Below are 22,536 nucleotides of genomic sequence, written 5' to 3'. Positions count from 1 at the left end.
TGGCCACTGCCTGCGAATGTATGGGATTTTTCTTGTTTTTGGTAAGTTTCATCCTAATTAGAGTGAGAGGTATCTGAGTGTGGTTTGCACTTAGACATGTGTGTGATGATTAGTGAAGTTGAGCAGCTTCTCTTTGACCTGTCAGTCAATTTCATGATTACTTTTCAGATGTGCCTGTTGAGGTTCTTTGCCCAGTTTTAGCTTGGGTATTAGGTTTTGTTCATTTTCCCAGAGTAGTGTTAGTTTCTCATACATGTTAGATTGCAATCCCTTTCACAGATATGTTTCTGCTGAACTTTCTTTCAATGTGTAGGATGCCTTCTTTTTTTTATTATTATTACACTTTATGTTCTAGGGTACATGTGCACAACATGCAGGTTTGTTACATATGCATACATGTGCCACGTTAGTGTGCTGCACCCATTAACTCATCATTTACATTAGGTATATCTCCTATTCTATCCCTCCCCCAACCCCCGGACCCACCACAGGCCCCAGTGTGTGATGTTCCCCTTCCTGTGTCCAAGTGTTCTCACTGTTCAATTCCCACCTATGAGTGAGAACATGCGGTGTTTGGTTTTCTGTTCTTGCGATAGTTTGCTGAGAATGATGGTTTCCAGCGTCATCCATGTCCCTACAAAGGACATGAATTCATCAGGATGCCTTCTTTAATGGTTCATTGTTTCTCTTTCCCATGCAGAAGCTCTCAAATGATGTATAGTCCCGTGTGTTTGTATTTATATTTGTTAGCAGTGATTTTTGTGTCCCATCCAAAAAGAACAAAAAATAAGAAAGAAAAAGTAATGCCAAATCAATTGCATGGCCTAAGGGTTTGCTGCCATAGATACTTTTTGCTGTTGTTTTCTTTCTTTTTTGCAAACTGCATGCATAGACACAAGTTTTGCTGAAATAAACTCCCACTTTTCTTATAGGAGCTTTGTGGCTCCAGGACTGGATTGAAGTGTTTATTTTGTGTTGATTTGGGGGTATCATATTTCAGACCCTGAAATGTTGATTTCTTTGACTTGTTTTTGTCTGATATACCACAATGGGGCTTGTGTTCTTGTGTTCAAATTAAGCTGTGGGACATCCTTTAGATATTGGGTTCAAACAATTCTCTCCTTCCTTGATGTTCCCTTAGGAGAGAGGTGTCAGAAAGTCTGGGAAGATCCATAGTGGGAAAAGGTTATCTGTATTTCCTGGAGACTCATGGCCAGCTCCCTTGTGCACAGGACTTCTGGAGAAGGCCAGCCCTACCACTTGCATAAATACCTCCCATCTCCAGCCCTTCAGTAAATATTTAAGTGATTCATTAAATATTTACAACTTAAAAAAGTAGAGTAACCCAGTGGAACTTGAATTTAACTAGAATTTAGGTTTGAGAGTAATTGGTCAGTAGAACAAGTGACATAGATTGGGTGACATACTGTGGTTTTTAAGTGTTTTTTTGTTTGTTTGTTTTATTTTTTGTTTTCCTTAAACAGAGTTAGCAATAATTAATTTGAATAAAGAAGGAAAATGTTAAACGGTTGGCAGGTGTAACGCGAACGCTATTCCATGACTTGTTCAGCCATAGCCTCAATTTGACATGCTAGACGATGAATCCTAAAGACTGGTATACAGTTACTGCACTGGAGTTACTGTTCTCATTCCAACAACTATAGAACATTCTGAATAGTGTTTTAAAATTTTATTTTAACAAAAGCTAAGAAAAAAACCGTTACTTATACACTAAAGAAAATAAACATAAAATGGTTTCCCGCCTGACATGCAAAAGTCCCATGACCTGATCCTGGCCAGCAGGAGTATCTGGTATTGAGGAGCGGGGTCAAGATGTAGCTGAGCTGCCAGCCACCTAGATGTGATTTCCTGGTGTCTCCGGTCTGGATGAAGGATGATGCAGAGCCGGTGTTCTGGCCAGCATCCCAATAGGGCCCCTAGCCACTGCAGGATGTTTCCCGCCTACTGGGATTCGGGCTCCAGCTGACAGGACAGCTTGTAGCTGCAGGACAGAGAGGCAGCTGTGAGGCCACCATGAGCCACACATCGGGTCCCTTCTCATTGCCTGCCGAACTGGAATCCTGGGTCCCCAGCAGTCCCCATGCAACAGGGCTTGATGCTGGCGGTGGAGTCATGGCCATAGGCTCTCTGCAGCTGTCCACAGGAGAGCCTCCTCTAGGCCAGGTGGGGTGGCTGACACCTGTACTGTCAGTACTTTGGGAGGCTGAGGTGGGTGGACTGCTTGAGGCCAGGAGTTTGAGACCAGCCTGGACATCATCGTGAAACCCCACCTGTACCAGAACAACAACAGGAGAACAACCGCACACGGTGGTGGATAGCAGTAGTGCCAGCTGCTTGGGAGGCTGAGGAAGGGCTTGAGCCCAGGAGGCAGATGTTGCAGTGAGCAGAGATGGTGACACTGCAGTGCAGCCTGGGCGACAGAGCCAGACCACATTTAAAAAAAAAATGGAGAGCCTTCTCCCACCCTCTGCCCATGTGCCAGGCCCTCACCTCTCCTTTTCACTGAGCTGCTCCATTCTTGAGAAACAAGTGACAAATTTCTGCAGAGGCCGAAGCCTGTAATTCATGGCGGCCACTTGGAGCAGCTGCATTTCTTGCAGAACTCGGACCTCCTAGAGACAGAGGACAGGATGCTGACAGGGCCTGGGTGGAAGACACTGAGGGGACCTTTGGCAGGCAGGGAGAAGGGGCTGGTCCCTGGGGCCATTCTGTGAAGGGGCCCCATGCAGCCCCCAGCCTGTTCTCAGAGTTGGATGTGAACAGCCCCTCCTGCAGGAACTTGTCTTTGATTCCAGTGCCTTTCCCACTCTCTCCACTGGGATAGGTCTCCTCCTCCTCCTGTGTGTGTCAAACCCTCCCAGTAAACCTAAGATGTAGAGGATGGAGCCAGGGAGTGTCCTGCCCAGGGTGGACTGTGACGTCCACATCCCCAACCTCATCCAACGAGAATGCCCCAGCTGTTCACCTTCTTCCTCTTGTTGCTGTTGCCCTGGAAGTCAGATAGAGCCCATCAGAAAGGTCCCTGGCCCACAACAGCCCCACCCCATCCCTTCCCATGCTGCACTACTGCCAGGGCCACCAGGGTTAGGGGATGTGCACATGATAGAACTTGAACCTGCCTCAGGCTCTGGGCTCTAGGGCAGGGGTCATGGGAGCTGAGGCTCAGGGACCTTCTGCCCCAACCCTCTGAGATGACAGACAGAGAAACTGAGGTCTCTCGTAGAAAGAAAGTGCTTAGTGACCCTGGAATTGCCTGCCCTTGGAAAGGCTCAATTTCACTCTCCTATTATGGGACTACCCTAGGGAGAGGCTGAGTCCAGCTCAGCCCACAGCTCAGCATCGTTGCAGTCAGGTAGCTCTGCAGCTTCACCACTCAGGGATAGGGGCTGGTGACTGCCAGGGAGCCTCTGTCAGTCAGAGGTAATGAGATGGGCCTGGCACCCCCTCCCACAGGAGCAGCTGTGAGACTCTCAGGAGAGGAGGTTTTCCAAGGGCTGAGATCTAAGGGCTCCGTCCAGGCCCCTCTCCTCCCAAGCCTCAGGATCCTGGTTCCCAAGCAGCCTGCCCCAGGCTCACTCACATCCAGATCATCCGGGATGGCCGAATCCAACCTGTGTAACTCAGTCAGAAAATCCCCCAGGAAGGGGACCACGCCCTGTGCCATGGAGGGGTGGGGAGGTGGGAGGGGTAGTGGTGATGAGTATTGACCCTGAGGTGCCTGCCCAAGGCCCTGTCCCATGAAATCCCATCAGCCCCTGTCTCCCAGAACCCCCCTTCCCAGGTCTCCCAGTTGTAGCAGCCAAAGACCCTCAGCTACCTTTCCCAATTCTCTGCCTCCTCTATTCCAGCTGACCTCCAAGTCTGGCAATCACTCCTAGTTACCTCTATGGTGGGATTTTAACAAGTCACAAGGGCCTGTGGTCCCAGCCTTACCCTTCCCCACATCCACTCTGAGTTCTGCTTTCCCAGACCCTTGCTCTGGTCTCTCCAATGGAGGTTTTCCAGGCCCAGTGGCCATAGGAGGACAGGGCTGGGGAGGAAGCCCCCGCTGTCTTGATACGGAGGTCTCTAGCTGGTGGGGAAAAGAGCCCTGTCCTCTGATCCCCTGTGGTCCCTCCATGACACAGTCTCACTCACCTTATTCTGCATCCGCAGCCTCATCTGGGCTCTCTGGGGGTTCCTCTCCTGGGTGGCCACCTTAAAGCTCCCCGCCTGCCAGGTGTCAGGGACAGGGACAGTGAGGCTGTCTTCCCTTCCCCCAGTTATACCCCAGCCACCCCACACTTGGAACCCCAGGGACTGGCGTGAGTCACCTGGCACAGTGTTCATACCACTGGCCAGCTCCACACTCCTGTGTGTGTCACCCAATCATAGAGCCAGGCCTCCCTGAGACTGTTTCTTCTTCTGTAAAGAGCCATGAAAACCACAGCTACCTCACAGGGCCTCCTGAGTACTGTTTCCTGTAGCTGTTGTCATTGTTCTCCCCCTCATCCCTCTGAGGAAGAACCATTCAGGAGCACCCTCCAATTGCTTTCTTTTCTCGAACCTCATTTCCACCCTGTGAGGCCCGCACTACAGGCTCAGCATCCCTTCATTTTCCAGATAAAGAAACAGAGACCAAGAGTGGGCAGTGACTCCCCAGGGCCCCAAAAGAGAGAGCACCTCCTCCCCCTACTGGAGGCTCCGTCTCGGCTGCCTTCACCCCACATCCCAGCACCACCACCCATCAGGGTCTTGTTCTCTGGAGTGTCTGAGTGTCTAGGACTCCAGCCTTGCAGAGTCGTGATGGGAAAGGGACAGGGCATTTTAGGAGACCTGGTTAAATGGCACCTGCGTATCTGAGCCCCACCGGAGTCTCTGCCACACAAACTGGGTTTGCGCCATGCCAAATCCACGGTTTGGCCTCGTCAGTGATCCCCCAGGGGAGTTCCATGCACAGAACTCTCTCTTCCTCCACTCAGGATGTGGCCTCCTGAGGCGACATCTCTGACGGATATGGCAGGGTTTTCCAGAATCCTGGGTGGGGTGGCATGTTGCCTTCTCATTTGCATGGAGTTTCGGATATCTGGTTGGGGAGGATCCCCTAGGAATGCATGGATCCCCCAGATACTTGTCATGAGCCTTTGTCACTGCTAATTGTTGAGAATCCTGTGACACGACCATTTTCAGATGTCTGCAAAGGGCAGAGCGGGGAGTCCCAGCAAACACATACATGTGTCCTGAGTTTGCCCATTGGTACCCATAGCTGGGCAGTCTACTGGACTCCCTGGCACATGAGCTTCCTCTGTTGTTGTTTCCCCCAGTGTGGGCTGCAGTCCCTGCCCATGGAGGTGCACTGCAGACAGATGCAGCAGCAGAGGCCTGGCTTCCTGAGGAATTGCTGCCAGTTTGAGGAAGGAAGAAAGTCCCACTTACAATGACCACCCGCCAGCCTGGAGGAAGCTCCATGCCAGCAGCATTGACCAACATGGGAGCCAGAGCCCTGCTAATGCTGCAGCTCATCACCGCCACTCAGAAGCCCAGCAGCCATTGCCACATCCCATTTCCAGGACCTCTTGTCCCCGTGCCCCCACGCGCCCATGGACCCACACACCTTTCCTCCTGTTTGCCCAAAGTAGGCATGGAGGGAATTTTTCAAGTGCACTTTTTGTAGGTAAGTCAAAACATTACAAAATAACCACTGCACACCAGGTCCAATGCCCTTCCAAACTCACTCTTTTCTGTGACCCTCAAACACTTGTCCCGCATCTCCCAGACTCCACTGTACCTTGATCAGCAGGTCCCTCTTCACTGCAGTGTCCTTTTTGCAGAGTTCTTTTAGATATTTTGTGCTCTTGCTATTGACAGAGGAAAGAAAAAAGGGTAAATTTGGGAATCACGGGAGAGATTTGTGAGTTCCAATCCCTTTTGTTTGAAAACTCAATGAATCTCGGCTTCCTGCGTGAGAGTTTCCAGTGGGGTCATCTGATGACAAGGGCTCCAGAGGACCAGGGTGGGACTGTCGTGCTCCTCCCCTGGCCCATCTCCACTTCACATGAGCCCCCGCGTGTTCACAGTTAGCTTCCAGCTGGACACAGTTCCACTGCTGGGTACAAACACCTGAAAGCCTCCAATTGGCTCCAGTCTGTTCCTGATGGTTAAAAAACCTTCCTCCTGAGTTAGAAATCCTTGCCTAGGAGTCCAGGGCAGCTTAGTGAGCACACCCACCAGCCCATCCCTACCTCCACCGTCCCTGTTCTCCAAGAACCTTTCAGAGTCGTTGAGGGCACATGGGGAGACCTATGGGTCCCTAGGTCAACTCTGGTGCTCCCGTGGAGGGAGCTCCTCACCTGGACACTCCTGCCCACGTCTTGTGTAGCCGATGTATTGGGTTGCTGCGCAGAGCAGAGACGATGGCGTGCACTGAGGAGAAGTTGTTGAGGCGTAGGCACTCCTGGAGAGGGAAGAGTGAGCTGTGAGGTCCAGAGTTGGAGTCCGACCCACTTCAGCCTCAGCCCCCTCTGCTGAGATCTCCCTTCCTGAATGAAGCAGAGGCCCAGGGAGCCTCAGGAGGGTACACCTGGGGCTGAGTGAATGTCACTCATCTAGGAAGATTTCAGTTCAACCCAAGGAAGATCCCAGGTCAGAAGTGAGCAGCCACTACTGGGCCATGGGGGTCAAGGTCAGGGAAGCTCTGGGAAGAAGGGCTTAGGGGATGTGCAGGGCTCAGGCTAGAGATACAGATGCCAATCCTGAAAGCTGATGGCGGAGAAGAGGCAGTTCCCCATTTTGAGAGAGGGAATCCCAAGGCCCAACCATGGCTTACCCTGGCCACCTTGATCCAGTGCTCCACCACCCTGGCCCTGTCCTGGGCCCTCATGCTGTGGTCCCCGAGGCAGGAGGTGGTGACACAGTTGGTGAGCCTGTTGAAGTGTGCAATGGTGGCACAAACTGTGGGTGCCACATGCTCACTCCCCTTCTGATGTCGTTGGCCCCAGATGGAGCCCATGCATTCGTAGAGTTCCACCTTCTTGAACAGCTCCTTTGGGGGAGGAGGAGAGTGTCACGGACACAGCACAGCCCAGCTCAGAGTCACCCAGAGTCCCAGGCAGGAAGTGAGCTCACAGTCATCCACAGTCTCTGGCATGAACAGAGCTGGAGCTGAGAAAGCTTTAAGATATGCTCCAGACCTGTGGGAGTCCCTGCATTTGGTTTTCTGCCCACCGAGGGCCCTGAATGCATCATGGCCCAGAACCCAACAAGGGTGGAAAGTGAGAGTGACATTTTCTTCCAGGCCATTCTCACTCCAGGAACTAGAAGGTGGCTCAGGCCTGCCCATCCTGAGGCCTCTACTTCCTCCCATCCCAATCAGCCCTCTACTCCTTCTCTCCATACCGGTGCAGTTTCCTTGCAGCAACTGCAACCTTGGGCTCTGTTTGGGTGTCTGCCATAGAATCTAATATGCATGAGATACCTAATAAGTGCTGAGGGTAGTGAGGCTCCTGAGCAGCTGGGTGAGTGACCCATGGCCCTGCCTGCCCCTCACTGATCACCTGCCCTGTCCTGCTTTCTGTCCATCCCCTGTCATTCAGTCTGCACAGTCACTCTGTGCAGCTGGCACGGGTGATTTCCCATCTCTGCTGTCCACATGCAGACAGGGAAGGCTTGTGGGTGAGGAAACTCATCCAGATCCCATGGTTGGTAAGAAGTGGGGCTGAAACTGGACCCAGGGCATTGGCTGCTCTTCAGGGAGAGGCTGGTCTGAGACAGCTGGTGCCAGACGCACAGCCTGCAAAGCCCAGCTGCTCACCGCATCTATGAGGGTCAGCTGCTCTGCCAGCAGCCTGGGAGGGAAGGTGGTGATGTCAGGCCGCTCCTCAGTGTGTTGGCTCTTGACAGCCCCGGGACAGGGACAGGGTGACTCTGGGGCTGACTGTGGCTCCAGCACTGTTCCTGGAGGGGGCCCTTCCCCTGGTGCTGGTGCTGGTGTTGAATGTCGATATCCTTGTGCATCCAGGGCTACAGGTGACTCTGGCTCCAGAGCAGGCGGCAGTTCCGCCAGCAGTGGTGGCGCTGGCTCCAGGGCCAGCATTGTTAATGCGTGTTGCCCAGGAGGTGGAGCAGGATCTGGAAAAGGAGAAAAGGTCACCATTCCAGTCACTCCTCACTGGGATTTCCAAGTATAGAAATGACTGGATGGAAATTAAGGGAATTGTACCCCGAAAACACCAGCCCTGGAAAGTCTTCTCACCATCTGGCTTGGCCTCCTTGGGCTCCGGAAGCACCAACTGGCCTAGGACAATTCCCTGATGGTTCTCCAAGCCCAGTCCAGGCCAGGTGAAGGTCCTGAAGGCCAGCTTTATCCAGAAAGATGACCGTTGCAGGGCCTGGCAGCAAACTGAAGGGTTTTCAGGGGGCCAGGTGAACAAAATGGAGCCGGTGGTGCTGGTGATGGAGTGGACAGCTGAGTCAGAGGCCTGGCCTTCTCCCACACAACCCCCCAGGGCACCCTTGTGTGGTTCTGGGTCCCTGGCCTCTTGCTGCCTGTGTAGAGGACAGCCCCACCCTACCCCAAGCCATCAGTGCTGTCCTGGAAGGGGCAGACCTGGCCATGTAGCAGGGCTGTACGGACCCTTCTGCGCCCCAGCGTCCCACTGACATTCTCTTCCCAATGGCCCTGGAGCACAGCACTGTGCAGCTGGGCACTCAAGACTGCAGCTCCAGGCAGATTTGTGAGCAGCTTGCTCATTAAAGCTCCAGCTCTGGTCCTGGGGTGAGGAGGGTAGGGGCAGATGTTGGGTGGAGGAGGACAGGGAGAGCTGGGAAGGCACGGTGCTGGGGATGGGTCTCTCAGTGGCCAGTTGTGACCTCAACCTCACGTCTCCTTTGCAAGGGACCTAAGTCTCCATTTACAGAACTCACTATTTGCCTCGTGCAGGGGAAGTCCCCAGATGTCAGCCTTGTTGTGGGAATTACAAGACATATGAACCCCAGGGCTCCTTTAGTCTCTCCCCAGCCAGAGTCCACATATTTCCCCCCATGTTTTGTGGGTGAAGAGGCCCTTCAGAACCCTAAGTCCCCCCAGGTGATACTTGTTGGGCTCCGTCATTCTAGTCAGGATCTGGGAGGATGCCACCATACGTAGAGGAGGCCATGAGGGTTTCACCTCTAACATTCTGAAGATACCATTTGTTTATTGTGTCTACTGTGAGCACCTGACTCTGGGTAGAATTGAGGCCCAGGGATTGTCATCTGCCTTGTTTATGAAATTATGCCAAGTCACAAGAAGAACGATGCACAAATGAAGTGTTTTGTATGTATGTGTTGAATGAGTGAACCCCAACCATTGGAGAAACTCAGTGAGCCTCTCCAGATGTCAGAGAGGGCCTGTGGCTCCTTTCTCAGCATGAAGGGACCCCACTTCTGTCTGTATCAAGGAGAAAGTCCAGCCAGAAGGAAACTCAGACATCGTTTACTAATGCCATTGCAGACTTGCTTTCTATGTGCCTTTCCAAACAGGAAGAGAGATGGGCCATTGTGGCAGAATGCTGAGAGCTGCTTCAGTGAGGGGGAAGAGAAAAGTAATAAAGATGAATCACAGCACCCACAGCAGATTGTCCAGAGTTTTAGGCTCTAGGGACCCCTTTGTTTGCTGTGTCTTAGATCATTCAGTCCCTACAAGAACCCTGTGAGGTTCATCTTCTCATTACTCCCTGTTCCAGAGGAGCCAACTGAGGCTCGTACTCACCTTCTAACCAGTAGTTCCAAAAAGTGTGGCACAGTGATAAAGTCCCAGGAGGGACCCAGGCAGGTGGCATAGGAGGAGATGGGTTTAGTTAGAAAGGCTGGAACCAGGGACTCCAACAGCTTCTCCCTTGTGCTGGGCTGGAAAGTTGGCATCCTGCAGATCTCATTTTCATACTAGGGGGACAAGGAGGGACATGAGAGTCAGTGGTAACACCATGAACCACCAGAGGATCGGGATCTGGAACTCACACCAAGAAGCATCAACCCTTCAGGGACTTGTGCATGTGGAGAACCTGGGTGCCCATGGTGAAAAGGGTTCTAGGCTTTCAAGGTAAAATTGCATGTGAGGATGGGGAAGGATAAAATGATTCATGCCTTCAAGGCATCAGCATGGTGAATGTGAGCTGTGGGGCAACAGCACCCTCTGTATCAACAGCCTGCATGAAGAGCATCATCCCTGCACTCCTCAAAAATCACCCTCATGGTGGAGAAGAGGAGACGCGGGCTTTTGGATGTCAGATGCTTGCTCAGCAGCACCCGGGTCAGAAGAGAGCACCTTCCACAGGGAGGACTGGATGAAATTCCCTCTAGGTCACCTGAGGCACTGCTTCTTATATGGAAGGGAAGGGTCTGGGGAGGTCTCATCCCCTCCTTATTTTAGTGACAGCACACCGGACAAGATGCTCTAGAAGAACCCTTTGACTTAAAGGGAAATGATTGTTTTTGTTCTTTAACATGAATGTGAGTCTGGAGAAACAGCTACGGCCATCCCAGCCCCGGTCAAGGGGAAAGTGCCGGAAGACTCCAGGGTGGGAGGAAGCGCATCCCAAGGCCCAGGATCTGCCAGGCGACTCGTGGAAGAGAAAACGCAGGCAGGTATTGAAAGCGGGAAAGCTTACGGAAATGTATGGTTTAAAGTGGAAATGAAACAAGGTGATTCTCTCTGCCACACAGACAACAGATTGACAAAAAGTTAAGAACATGTTAGTATTCAGGGGAGGTTGTGTTCAAAGAAGCAGCTACGTTCAGAGGCTGCTGGTGACCCTGTGAGCAGCTGGAGCCCTTTTGGAAAGTCAACTGGCTACACCTGTTGAAACTTGCTATCTGCAGATCCTTTCACCCAGATTTCCCTTTCCCGGGTGTGTGTCTTCCGCAGGGGATTTGTGTATTTTATGGGTTGAATTGTGTCCCCTCCCCCAAATGTAACTGTTTCTATTCTCAACCCCAGAGACTCAGAATGTGACTGTGTTTGGACACAGAGTTCTCCAAGAGGTAATTCAGGAGAAGTGAGTTCATTAGGGTGGCCCCTAAGTTAATAGGCCTGCGCTTCTTACAAGGAGAGGTGGTCAGTGCACAGAGAAATTCAAGAGAAGACCCTGTCCTGACTGAGATAGAAATCAGCCATCTCCAAGGCAAGGAGAGAGGCCCAGAGAAAGCACCCCAGACTGACAGTTTGACATTGGGCTTCCAGTCTCCAGAATTGTGAGGAACCAGATTTCTGTGGTTAAGCCATTCAGTCAGCGTACATGTTATGGCAGCCCTGGCAAACTGCTCCAGCCTATTAGGACACACATAGGATTATGCTCCCTGTAGAAAGGCTGCCTAGAAAGGGAATTTTATCACGACAGGCTCCACCAGCACTGAGAGGCTGACCCGCTGTGGAGCATGGCCTCCCTTAAGGAATATTACAGTGACATGCAAGAGTGCAGCAGCTGCCCGGTGTGTCTGCAGGGATGAGTTCTCTGAGATGACACTTTCAACACAGATGTATAGAGTAGCTTCACCTTCTTTTGTTGTAATCACCACCCCCCCCCATCTTGTTTGTGTAGAAGTGTTGGATTTTAAGTCCTGGAAGAGGTCAGCAGGGCAGGGGAGCTGCCTGTTGCTGGACATACACTTAGGGTGGGGAGTTAAAATGATAACAGTATGAGTATGTGCTACAATGTTACCATCATACCCAATTCTTGTAGCAACATGCTGAGATACTCCTGGCATAGCATCAAGTGAAAACAGAAGGATTTTCTCTGATCTTCCTCTGATAGGTGAAAGGGACTTTGCCTGTAACCAAGTTGCCACTGGGGACTAATGGCAGCCAGATTCCTTTGGGAGAGGACAGTGGCTCACTCAAGTGTGAAAGCCCTAGGACAGAGCCTAGGGAATCCCCATATTCGTGTTTGAGTCCTGGGCCCACCCTGGTTTTCTGGAATCCCTGTCTGTGGAGACCCTTCTGTGTCCAGTCTCACCCCAGACCAGCACTGGCCGTGGTTGGTAGCAGGGGGCCCCTGCCCTTCTTTGAAGAAGATGGAGAAATGGAATCCATCCAACAGTTCCTGCTTGATCTGCTGTGTGGAGCTCTGCAAAGAGAGTGAGCCAGGCGAAGAGGTGTCAGTGGCCTGCCTGGCTGACCCCATAGTGGGACACCCCCATTAGAACTCCTCCCTGGCGCCCCCTTCCCCAACAGGATTTGGCACATAGGAGCATCTGCGTAGACCTCCAGCCAGAGGAGCTTGAGATCTCTGGCAGATGACAGCTTGAGGTCCTGGGATTCAGATCTGAGCAGACAAACTGTGTCCTCGACACTCACCTTCCCATCCTGAAGGCATGGTCTGGGCTGTGAACCTGACATACTGACCAGGCTCCCAACCCCCGACAACCTACCTGCTCCTGTCCAGGGAGGGCCCCTCTTCTCCTGTTTCCCCAAACACATGGGGAGGGGCTCAGCACTGCCCTAGTGGGCACAGTTGAGGCCTGGCCTGGACGGGCCTGCCCTGGGCCCTGTGTTACCTGTGGGTGCCTTCTGGCAAAGGGCCAGAGGCGTCGAGGGTGAGGGTTGTACCAATGTCTAGATTCTCGAGAAACAGTCTCATTTTGGCCTCTCCTGCGACGAGGAGGTCGGCAGCATGTTGGGACACAGCAGGAGAACATGTTGTTCTCTGGAGTGTCGACTATCAACTGAGCTGGAAATGGGGCTGTGTGTATAATATGGGTGCCTAGTTACCAGAATTCTAAGTTCTGTTGGGGTCTGTCAGTAAGGAAGTGAGGTCACATCTTGTAGGTTCCACAAGATGGAACCTGTAAGCACCTCCTTTCCATAAGACCTACTCAAAGGCCCCACTGGGCTTCTGGCCGCTCACCCTCCCCCATTGTTTCCTTGGAGGATGGCTCAACTTTAGGAGCATGGGTAGACTTCCATTCAAAGCCCAGCTCCCACTTGTAGCTTGGTGATCTTGAGGAAGTGATAGAACATCCCTGTGCCTGTTTTCTCCTCTGAGAAATGGCGTCAGTGAGAATTGCTTCCCTTTTTAATCACAGAAAATAAAGCATGCAAAGAAGTTAACTTGGTGCCATTGGGTGGCGAGTGAGAGCCCAGCAAACCGGAGACATAAGCTTGCCCACATCAGTGGTGACGACTGTGGAGAATGGGTGAGGCTGGGACAGGAATCAGGCCAGCCTGCCAGAGCCCAGGAACGGGTGAAGGGTAAGAGTGAGCTCCTCACCTGGAATTCTCAGGGAACAGAGACATGCAGGGGCTGTGGGGAGCACAATCATCAGGGCTGCTCTCGTTCCCCTGGTTCCCTCCGTATCTGATGTAGTCCCAGGGCCCCTCTCCCTGTGTTTCCTCTCTGCCCTGCTTTCTTCCTGGCTGCCCTCCCAGGACTCATTTTTGGCCCTGATCAGGTGGAGTCTTGAGGTAACTATAGGTCTATTAGTAACTCCTCTGAGCTTCAACCCGCCGTTTGTTGAGACCTCTGAGCTTAGTCAGAGACCTCCTCCTGCTGGGACCTGAGAGAGGGCTGGAGGGAGCTGACAGTGCAATGGCAGTTTTTCCTGGGGCTGCCGCTCCAGGGTCCAGTGGCAGGTATCTGCTGAATTTCATCTTTCTTTTGGGTCTCTGGGGTTCTGAGGTGTGCTTTTCCCTCTGAAGACAGGCAGAGCCCCTGGTGGGTGCCTTCACCTCAGAAATGGGTCCCCCTGAGCTGGGAGCTGTGCTCTACCCTCAGTGTGCTAGGACACCTCTCACCTGGCCCTGCCCATTCTGGCTTCTGAAGCCCACAGAGAGGGTCTGTAGAAATTGCTAGATACGAAAGGGCTACAAATAAGTCACAGGAAGTGTATTTACATAACTCAGTGGTTTTCAGACATTACTCTACTTTTATTCAGCAGAGGAGATATTTTAAAATGCGAATACCCTGTGTCACCCTGTGGAGATTTGGATTTATTTGATGGGGCAGATGACAGGCATCTTTGGTTTTTTGTTTGCTTGTTTGATTGTAACAGGATCTTGTGCTGTGGCCCAGGTTGTAGCACAGTGGCATGATCATGGGCACTGCAACCTTGACCTCCCAGGCTCAAGGAATCCTCCCTTCTCAGCCTCCCAAGTGGGTGGGACTATGGGCATATACCACCATGCCATGCTAATTTTTGTGTTTTGTAGAGACAGGGTCTCACTATTCCACCCAGGCTGTCCTTAAAGTCCTAACCTCAAGCTGTACTCCTGCCTCTGCCTCCCACAATGCTGAGTTTACAGACGTGAGCTACTGTGCCTGGCCCTGTATCTTTTAAGAGCTTCCCTAGTGCTTTGAAGAGGCACCCAAGCAAAGAAGGCTTTGCTTGCAGAAGGCTTGTGGAACCCTGTTGAGGCTGCATCTTCTTCACAGCCATCAGATTGTTCCCTGAGGTATCTGCTTAGCAGTGCACAGGCTATTTACATGGAGGGCTTTGGGGAGCTGTTGGGTTTGGGTTTGGCTGGGGCATGAGTGTTGGCTGTGGGATCGTCACAACCAGGTCGTATGGGACACCCAGTCTGGGATCCTTCTTCCCAGACCACCATCCTGCCTGTCACCGCTCCTATGGCAGGTCCACAGCTGCTTGCTGGAAGGGTGTTGGGAAGTATTGGTCCTCCAGCTGTCACGTCCTCCTGTTCGGCTGAATCCCAGCGATCCTCACTTGGAGTCTGGGTCTCAGAAGGGTGTGGCCCTGGGTTCTTGGCTGGCTGAGCTGGTGCTTTTGCAGCCTCTGGGGCTCTTGTGTGTGAGGCCTGACCTGAGTTGCTTCAGGAAACTTTCACCCCTGAGGCTGCTTCCTGCTTAACAGCAGAATCTTTGTGTGGAGATCTGGCTGGCCTCCCTGGCCACCATTCCAGGCCTGTCCTCATATTTTTATCCCTCTCATTTTTTCATCTTCCTCACCAAAGATAGGTTGCTTTATCTTGACGGTTTTGTTTTTTTTTTTTTTCCATGTGGATTCCTGAACACCATCCAGCCCCTTGTTCTCTCCCCAGCCAGCTCACACTCATTTGTCACAGCTCCTGGGACTCCCATTGATGCATAGAGAACAGCCCCCCACAGTGGACTGTGCTGTTCTGTTTGCACCCTTAAATTTATCTTGCTTACAGAATGCCACTTCTGCAAACTAATCAAGCAGAGGGAAGTGGCTCATGGATATGCACCCTTGCTCATCCTGTTTGAAAAGGTATCCAGCTCTGATTTCTTTTTTCGTTGAGAGGGAAGATCATTCTTGTCACCCAGGCTGGAGTTCAGTGGCACAATGTTGACTCACTGCTACCTCCACCTCCCGGTTCAAGTGATTCTCCTGCCTCAGCCTCCCAAATAACTTGGTTTACAGGTACGTACCACCACGTTCTCCTAAGCTTTTTAAAATTTTTTTAGTAGAGGTGAGGTTTCACCATGTTGGTCAGGCTGGTCTTGAACTTTTGACCTCAAGTGATCCACCTGCCTTGGCCTCCCAAAGTACTGGAATTACAGGCATGGGCCACCATGCCTGGCCCCAGTTCTGAATTCTTAAGAAACTCTCGAGAGGTTCTAGGTCAGCACTGATAGACCTGGGTTCTGCAGTGCTGGGTGCGGTGGCTCACACCTGGACTGCTAGCACTTTGGGAGACCAAGGTCAGAGGCTCTCTTGAGCCCAGGAGTTTGAGACCAGTCTGCACAACATAGAGCCCATCTCTACAAAATATTTAAGATTTGTTGTGGCCAGGCAAGGTGGCTGACACCTGTAACCCCAGCATTTTGGGAGGCCGAGGTGGGTGAATCACGAGGTCAGGAGTTCGAGTCCAACCTGACCAACATGGTAAAACCTCGTGTCTACTAAGAAAATACAAAGATTAGCTGCGCGTGGTGGTGTGCACCTGTAATCCCAGTTACTCAGGAGGCTGAAGCAGGAGAACTGCTTGAACCAGGGAGGCAGAGGTTGTAGTGAGTCAAGATCCTGTCACTGCACTCCAGTCTGGGTGGCAGAGTGAGACTCCATCTCAAAAAAATAAGAAAAATAAAAAATAAAATTAGTTGGTTATGGTTGTGCTTGCCTGTAGTCCCAGCTACTTGGGACGCTGAGGTGGGAGGATTGTTAGAGCCCAGTAGGTCAAGGCTGCCGTCTGCCATGATTGCACCACTGTGCTCCCACCTGGGGGACAGAGTGAGACCTTGTTTCAAAAAAGAACCGTTGCAATGATAGAAATGCCCCATATATACACTGTGTGAAATGGTGGCCACTAGTTACATGTGGCTATTGAGGTCTTGATATATGACTAGAATAGCTGAATTTATTTAGTTTAATTAAAGATATATATTTTTTTGACACAGCTTTACTCTGTTGCCCAGGCTGGAGTGCAGTGGCATAATCACAGCTCATTGCTCAACCTCCTGGGCTCAAATGATCCTACCTCCTCAGCCCCCGAAGTGGCTGGAACCACAGGCATGCGTCACCACAGCTGGCTAATATTTAAACTTTTGGAGAGACTGGGTCTCACTGTATTGCCTAGGCTGGTCTTGAACTCCTGGGCTCAAGTGATCCTCCTGCCTTGACCTCCCAAAGTGCTGGGATTACAGACCTGAGCTGCCATGCCCATCTAGGTTTAATTTCATTATACATACATACATACATACATACATACATACATACATACATACATTTATTTACTTATGATAGGGTCTCGCTCTGTCACCCAGGCTGGAGTGCAGTGGCACAGTCTTGGCTCACTGCAACCTCTGCTTCCCAGGCTTCATCAATGCTCCTGTCTCAGACTCTCATGTACCTGGGATGATTGTGTGTGCCACACCACCGGGGTAATTTTTTTTTTTTTTTTTTGTATTTCTTGTAGAGACAGTGGTCTCATTATGTTGTCCAGGCTGGTCACAAACTCCTGGGCTCAAGTCATCCTCCTGCCTCCACCTCCCAAAGTACTGGGATTACAGGTGTGAGCCACTAAGCCCATCCTGAATTACTGATTTTTACATACTGTATAAACTTTTACATCCTACTTGTTCTTACTTTTGTTAAATGTGGCCTAAAGCTGCCTCATAAACAGCGAACTATATCCTAATTTAAGCATGTAAGCATTTCACTAAAGGAATATACAAGTAAAATTTTAAAGAAAGAAAATAAGAAAAAGTGCATAAACATTTGGGAAAAGGCCTTTAGGCCTTGTCAGTTTGTAGAATGTATTTATTTTCACTATGCTGGGGACTCCATTTCCAGTATTAAGGTCCATTCCCAGAAGGTGGATTTGGCGAGCATGAGAAAAGGGGTGGGGGAGTAATCGTACAAACAATTGTGTCCAGTCCAGGTTCCTAGGACCAGAGGGACCCCTCTATATGGCAGAGGTGCCCGACAGCCGTACCTGATGTGTACCCTAAGAATGACTTTATGGTCGAAGAAGAAAGTGTGTTCAGAGCCCCAAGCTAAGGAATCAGGAGTGGCAAGATCCTGGAAGGATGCCAACCTGTGAAACTCTGAGTCAAGAGGTCAAGCTGGGCACTTGGTTTCTCAGGTCGACCGCTTGGCCCTCTTCCAAGTTGCACTTTCCTTCTTTCCTTTACTTCCTGTTCTAAAGTTTTTTAATAACCATTTTTTTAAAATACTATCTCACTCTATAGCCCAGGCTGGAGTGCAGTGGCTCAATCTCATCTCTCTGCAACCTCCACCTCCCAGGTTCAAGAGATTCTCCTGCCTCAGCCTCCCAAGTAGCTGGGATTACAGGCACTCACCATCACATCCAGCTAATTTTTGTATTTTTAGTAGAGACATGGTTTCACCATGTTGGCCAGGCTGGTCTCGAACTCCTGATCTCAGGTGATCCACCCGACTCAGCCTCCCAAAGTACTGGGATTACAGGCATGAGCCACTACCCCCTTTCCTGGCCTGCTTTTTAAAAAAATTTTACTCCTGCTCTGCAACTTGCCTCTATCTGGTATCTACCTTATGATCCTCAGTCAAATTCTTTCTTCTGAGGAGGCAAGAATTGAGGTTGTTTCAGTTGTGTATGGATTCACCACCGGGAACTCGGATACCTTCCACCGGTAACAGGTCGAGGATGCTAGGTGAAAATGTTATGGACGCTGCATGCTTTTTACAAATGTAGTGGTTCTCATGTCCAGCCACAGCCACTGCACCTGTGTGAAAGTCCCCTTAATAAACCTATGTCTTTTTCACTGTCTCCAGATCTCTTCCTCTACCCTTCCACACGGTGCCTTCCCTACTGGAGTAAAGTGGGGTTCTGCAGGGTACCCTCTCCCTGCAATTTTTTTTTTTTTTTTTTTTTTTGAGATAGATTCTTGCTCTGTCACCCAGGTTGGACTGCAGTGGTGTGACCTCGGCTCACTGCAACCTTCGCCTCCTGGGTTCAAGTGATTCTTCAGCCTCAGCCTCCTGAATAGCTGGGATTACAGGCACCTGCTATCATGCTTGGCTCCCTTTTGTTTTGTTTTGTTTTGTTTTTTTTTTTAGTATTTTCAGTAGAGAGGGGGTTTCGACATGTTGGCCAGGCTGGTCTCGAACTCCTGGCCTCAAGTGATCCCCCCACCTCAGCGTCCCAAAGTGCTGGGATTACAGGCATGAGCCACTGCACTTGGCCTCTCTCCCTGTATCTTCGTGTATCTTCAAAGCCAAGAAGGAGCTTCTGTCCCCTTGGTTAGAGTCAGGGTCCCAGAGGTCCAGGGTCAAGGCTACGGCCGCCTCCCAAGGACATGCATCCCTGCAAGAGGCTGCATCCAGCAGTCATGGAAGAGGCTCCGCTGGGGCCTGCTCGAATTCCTGCTGGGGAAAGCAAGTGGAGGTGCCCCTTGAAGAAACGGGGATGCCACCAATCTCAGGGGTTCTGTCCTGGTCTGTGGCCCTGGATCGTCCAGCCTCTGCTGGGATGGGAAGCAGACGACGCCCTTCTTGGCTGGAGCTCAGGGTGGGGGTCCCGCTTCCCCAAAGGCCTAGCCCTGGATTTCAGCCACAGGTCCTACTGGGCAGCGTCTGGCGCCGCCCCGGCCCTCCAGGCCTGGCACTCGCCCTAAACAAACATGGCGCCGACGGCCTCACGCGCCTCAAGCCGCAGGCGCGTCGCGCGACAGGCCCGCAGGGCTCCGCGGGCGCCGCTCTCATCCCCTCAGACTGGCTGACAAGACAGGGAGCGGGAACTATGACCTGGATGGTGGCGGTGTCCGGGGCCGCTCTGGGGCCGCTGTTGTGTGGCTGCGCGCAGGCGCTGCTGGGCGGGATGCTGTACACCGGGGAGAGCGCGTCGCGGGAGCGCAAGGAGCTCCACCGCCTCTGAGGCTTCCCAGCCCACTTCTCCGTCAACCGACGCCTGGGCTTCCAGGAGCAGAGGTACCGGTGACCGTTAGGAGAGGCGCCCGGAAACCCAGCGTTGGGAATGGGTAAGCCCCGGCGCCCTGCACCCTCCTTCACCTGAGTGCCCCAGAACTGGGGGCCTGGAGGAGGTTAAAGGTCAACGGGCTTGGGGGCGCCTGGTTGGAGGATGGGGGAACCGGGAGGACTAGGGGGACCCGGGAGGGCCAGGGCGGAGGAGGCGTTAGGAGGAGGAAGAGCTCCTGTCCAGCCGCGTCCTGAGGCGAAGGCTGAGCCTGGGCAGTGTCCTTTCTAATATTGATTTTTAGTTTTTGAAATGTTTTTGAGACGGGGTTTGACCCTGCCGCCCAGGTTGGAGCGGAATGGCGCAATCCTAACTTCTGAGCTCAAGCGATTCTCCCGCCCCAGCCTTGCAATTTAGCTGGGACCGCCATGCCTAATTAAAAAAAAAAAGAAAGAAAAGAAACTTGGTCGGGCTTGGTGGCTCACGCCTGTAATCCCAGCACCTTGGGAGGCCCAGGCGGCCGGATCACCTGAGGCCAGGAGTTCAAGACCAGCCCGGCCAACGTGGTGAAACCCCGTCTCTACTAAAAATACAAAGTTAGCCGGGCGTGGTGATGAGCACCTGTAATCCCAGCTACTTGGGATGCAGAGGCAGGAGAATTGCTTGAACCAGGAAGGCGGAGGTTGCAGTGAGCCGAGATCAGGCCACTGCACTCCAGCCTGTGCGACAGACTGAGACCCTGTCTCAAAACAAAAACCAACTTTTTGGTTTTGTTTTGTTTTTTAAGATACAGGGTCTCAGTACGTTATGCAGGCGGATCTCAAACTCCTGACCTCAAGCCATCCTCCCACGTTGACTTCCCAAAGTACTGATTATAGGCATGAGCCACCAGACACTCGTCAGGCCTGAGGGGCAGGCCCTGCACAGAGCTGGGCCCGGGGATCAGGAGGAGGGGACAGTTTAGACATTCTGATGTCGGCTCTGCTGAGGGGGGAAGGTAGCTTGGTTTTCAGGGTTCAGATAGAGGACAGACAGTGACATCAGGCCGAGGATGCCACCCCTGTTGCCCTCCTGACTTGGAAGTGGTCAGCAGAGAAGTGGAATCCGGTGAAGTCTGGGCCTCGTTTGCCTGTTCTACCTCCTCTTTTTCTTTGTCTTTTTTTTTTTTTGAGAGAGAGTCTCACTGTGTCACCCAGGCTGCAGTGCGATGGCATGATATCCAAGGGGATGGCTCACTGCAGCCTCCGTCTCCTGGGTTCAAGCGATTCTCCTGCCTCAGCCTCCCTAGTAGCTGGGACTACAGGCGCCCGCCACCACTCCCAGTTAATTTTTGTATTTTTAGTAGAGATGGGGTTTCACCATATTGGCCAAGTTGGTCTCGAACTCCTGACCTTGTGATCCGCCTGCCTCTGCTTCCCAAAGTGCTGGGATTACAGGTATTAACCACCATACCCAGCCTACATCCTCTGTTTTTGTTTTTGTGGTATTCAGTACAAGAGAAAGAGAGGAGAGGGCTGGCTGCCAGCATGGGCCTCACTCACAGTGTCCTAAGCAGAGCTGCCCCTCCCCCTAACCAGCCTTTCTTCCTCTGACAGGCAGTGGGTCATTTGCATCTTAGTCACAGGTCTGAACTTTCTTGCCTTCGGCTGGGATGTGCCCCTGGGTTCACCCCTGTCTCGGGAGATACTGGGTGCCATCCGCCCCAATGAGGATCTCCTGACTCCAGTGTCCCAGGTGTACAACCTGCCCTGGCAGTGGACCTGTCATCAGCAAGCTATCTGTCTTTTCCGCCAGGAGTCCCCGCCATGTGTCAGGGCTTGTTCTAGGTCTGGGGGCACAGCTGTGCAGCACACTGGTCCCGGATCCCTTTGGGGGCTTAGGAGCTGAGCCCAGCCCTTCTCTTTGCAGTCGGGCCCCACCTTGGACATACCGGTTCTCTGCATCTTCAATGATATCAGCCAGGACTGGGCATTTTGTCAGCTGGGTGTGGCATGAACGGGAGGTGACCCTGCTGAAGCAATGGATCCAGGACCTGCACACAAGAGCGATGCTGAGGATTGGCAGTGCCCACTTCTATGCCATTGTGGTCAGTATGGCCAGGAGTAGGCAGGGCGGGTGGGTGGGCACAGCTGCTGAACAGCACGGGACCGTCAGATTCCACCCACAGCCTGTCTCCTGGGTTGGGACGGTGGGGGGCCTTACCCTGCCCTGGGGGCTGTGCCCTGTGTAGGGGGATAGGTGGCCTGATCTACCCCACTGGGATGTCATTCTTCCTGTCTGACTGGCAGGCTCCTGAGCCCCATGCTGCGGGTTATGTGAGGGAGTGTCCGATAGCAGAGCCCCTCCTCATGTCCCGACCTGCCACCCCTTCCCATATCTCCTATGTCTGCAGTGGGTGAATGGTGTCCACACGCTAGAGCATGAAAGGGGCTACCTCCCCTTCGAGGCTGACGTCAGCAGCCTGTTCCACGTGGGTCCCCTGCCCTCCCGCCTCTGAGTCACTGTCGCCATCAAGAGCACGCTCACCCCCCCCCACCCTGCCACCAGGGACCATCCGTATGTGACCGACATGTCCAAGTGGGTACCATCTTGCCTCCACTGCACACACCCATCTTCCCGCCCCACCCTGTGGTCTTCCTGCCAGGGACAGGGTGGCCTTCGCAGAGAGGAGGCCCTGATCTGGGGAGGCATGTGAGCTGAGGGCAAAAGACCCGTGGCAAGAGCCCAGCGAACCACAGTCCTCCCGCCCTCGGTATCCCAAGGGTTACTTTATCCAGAACACAGACTTTGACTTCTTCAACTACACAGGACTGCAGCGGTGTGTGCTTCTGTACACGACACCAACTACCTGCATCGATGACATCACCATCACCACCGGCGTGAAGCGAGACAGTGGTGACGGCTTCTGGTAGGATCCTCCCTCAGCGGGGCCCAGGGTGGCTCTGTTTGTTCCCTATTTGGAAAACTCTCCCAGGAAAAAGGTTCTCCCGGCATCTCTAAACCTTCACAGGTTCCCATCCATCTACGAAGCTAAAATCCAGGCTGTCTGAGCGGACACGGGCTCCTGAGATCACTCATGTGGTTGATCTCGCTTGGAGAAGAGGGGTCTGGCGTAATGTCACATAGCTCAGGCTGGCACTCCTGTCCCTTTCCCACGGTGCTGCTCTCACTCTAGCTCCCCTTGCTAC

At 52.4% G+C, this 22,536-nt stretch overlaps 3 protein-coding genes across 4 annotated transcripts in view; 2 read left to right on the top strand and 1 right to left on the bottom strand.

The window, feature by feature from the left end:
* Nucleotides 1-22,536, top strand: part of LOC105497383 (aspartate-rich protein 1-like) — a 116,321-nt gene that overhangs the window by 66,928 nt on the left and 26,857 nt on the right. The gene's annotated exons all lie outside the window — the stretch shown is intronic.
* LOC139358641 (ral-GDS-related protein-like) lies at nt 1,826-12,672 on the bottom strand. 2 transcript variants are annotated; one of them, XM_071079855.1, is made up of 13 exons: nt 12,532-12,672; nt 11,991-12,101; nt 9,749-9,921; nt 8,252-8,445; nt 7,811-8,127; nt 6,827-7,042; nt 6,351-6,454; nt 5,789-5,858; nt 4,159-4,233; nt 3,602-3,676; nt 2,987-3,010; nt 2,512-2,633; nt 1,826-2,002 (listed from the first exon to the last, which is right to left on the bottom strand). In XM_071079855.1, the coding sequence occupies exons 1-13, from the start codon at nt 12,670-12,672 to the stop codon at nt 1,963-1,965; spliced, it is 1,662 nt and encodes a 553-aa protein (XP_070935956.1). In that variant the 3' UTR covers nt 1,826-1,962. The 2 variants fall into 2 exon arrangements, with proteins under 2 accessions (XP_070935956.1, XP_070935957.1); XM_071079856.1 differs by lacking the exons at nt 9,749-9,921; nt 11,991-12,101; nt 12,532-12,672 and adding an exon at nt 8,571-8,749.
* Nucleotides 17,361-22,050, top strand: LOC139358791 (putative inactive beta-glucuronidase protein GUSBP11). Its single transcript, XM_071080897.1, has 5 exons — nt 17,361-17,382; nt 18,208-18,269; nt 18,973-19,412; nt 21,257-21,434; nt 21,741-22,050. Exons 1-5 carry the CDS (start codon nt 17,361-17,363, stop codon nt 21,843-21,845), a joined length of 807 nt encoding a protein of 268 aa, XP_070936998.1. The 3' UTR covers nt 21,846-22,050.

Source organism: Macaca nemestrina, chromosome 15 (genome assembly GCF_043159975.1).
Source record: "Macaca nemestrina isolate mMacNem1 chromosome 15, mMacNem.hap1, whole genome shotgun sequence".
NCBI lineage: Eukaryota > Metazoa > Chordata > Mammalia > Primates > Cercopithecidae > Macaca > Macaca nemestrina.
This window is presented reverse-complemented; position numbering and strand designations above follow the sequence as displayed.

Excerpts from the sequence above, each read along its gene's own strand:
- LOC139358641 (XM_071079855.1), bottom strand. The coding sequence starts at position 12,672 with ATGTTCTCCTGCTGTGTCCCAACATGCTGCCGACCTCCTCGTCGCAGG. Across the intron at positions 8,128-8,251 it reads CAAGGAGGCCAAGCCAGATG|ATCCTGCTCCACCTCCTGGG; the intron begins GTGAGAAGACTT and ends CTCCTTTTCCAG. Across the intron at positions 5,859-6,350 it reads ACGTGGGCAGGAGTGTCCAG|CAAGAGCACAAAATATCTAA; the intron begins GTGAGGAGCTCC and ends CTCTGTCAATAG.
- LOC139358791 (XM_071080897.1), top strand. The coding sequence starts at position 17,361 with ATGGCAGAGGTGCCCGACAGCC. Across the intron at positions 18,270-18,972 it reads GTAAAGTGGGGTTCTGCAGG|CCCTGGATTTCAGCCACAGG; the intron begins GTACCCTCTCCC and ends CCAAAGGCCTAG. Across the intron at positions 21,435-21,740 it reads CCCACTTCTATGCCATTGTG|TGGGTGAATGGTGTCCACAC; the intron begins GTCAGTATGGCC and ends CTATGTCTGCAG.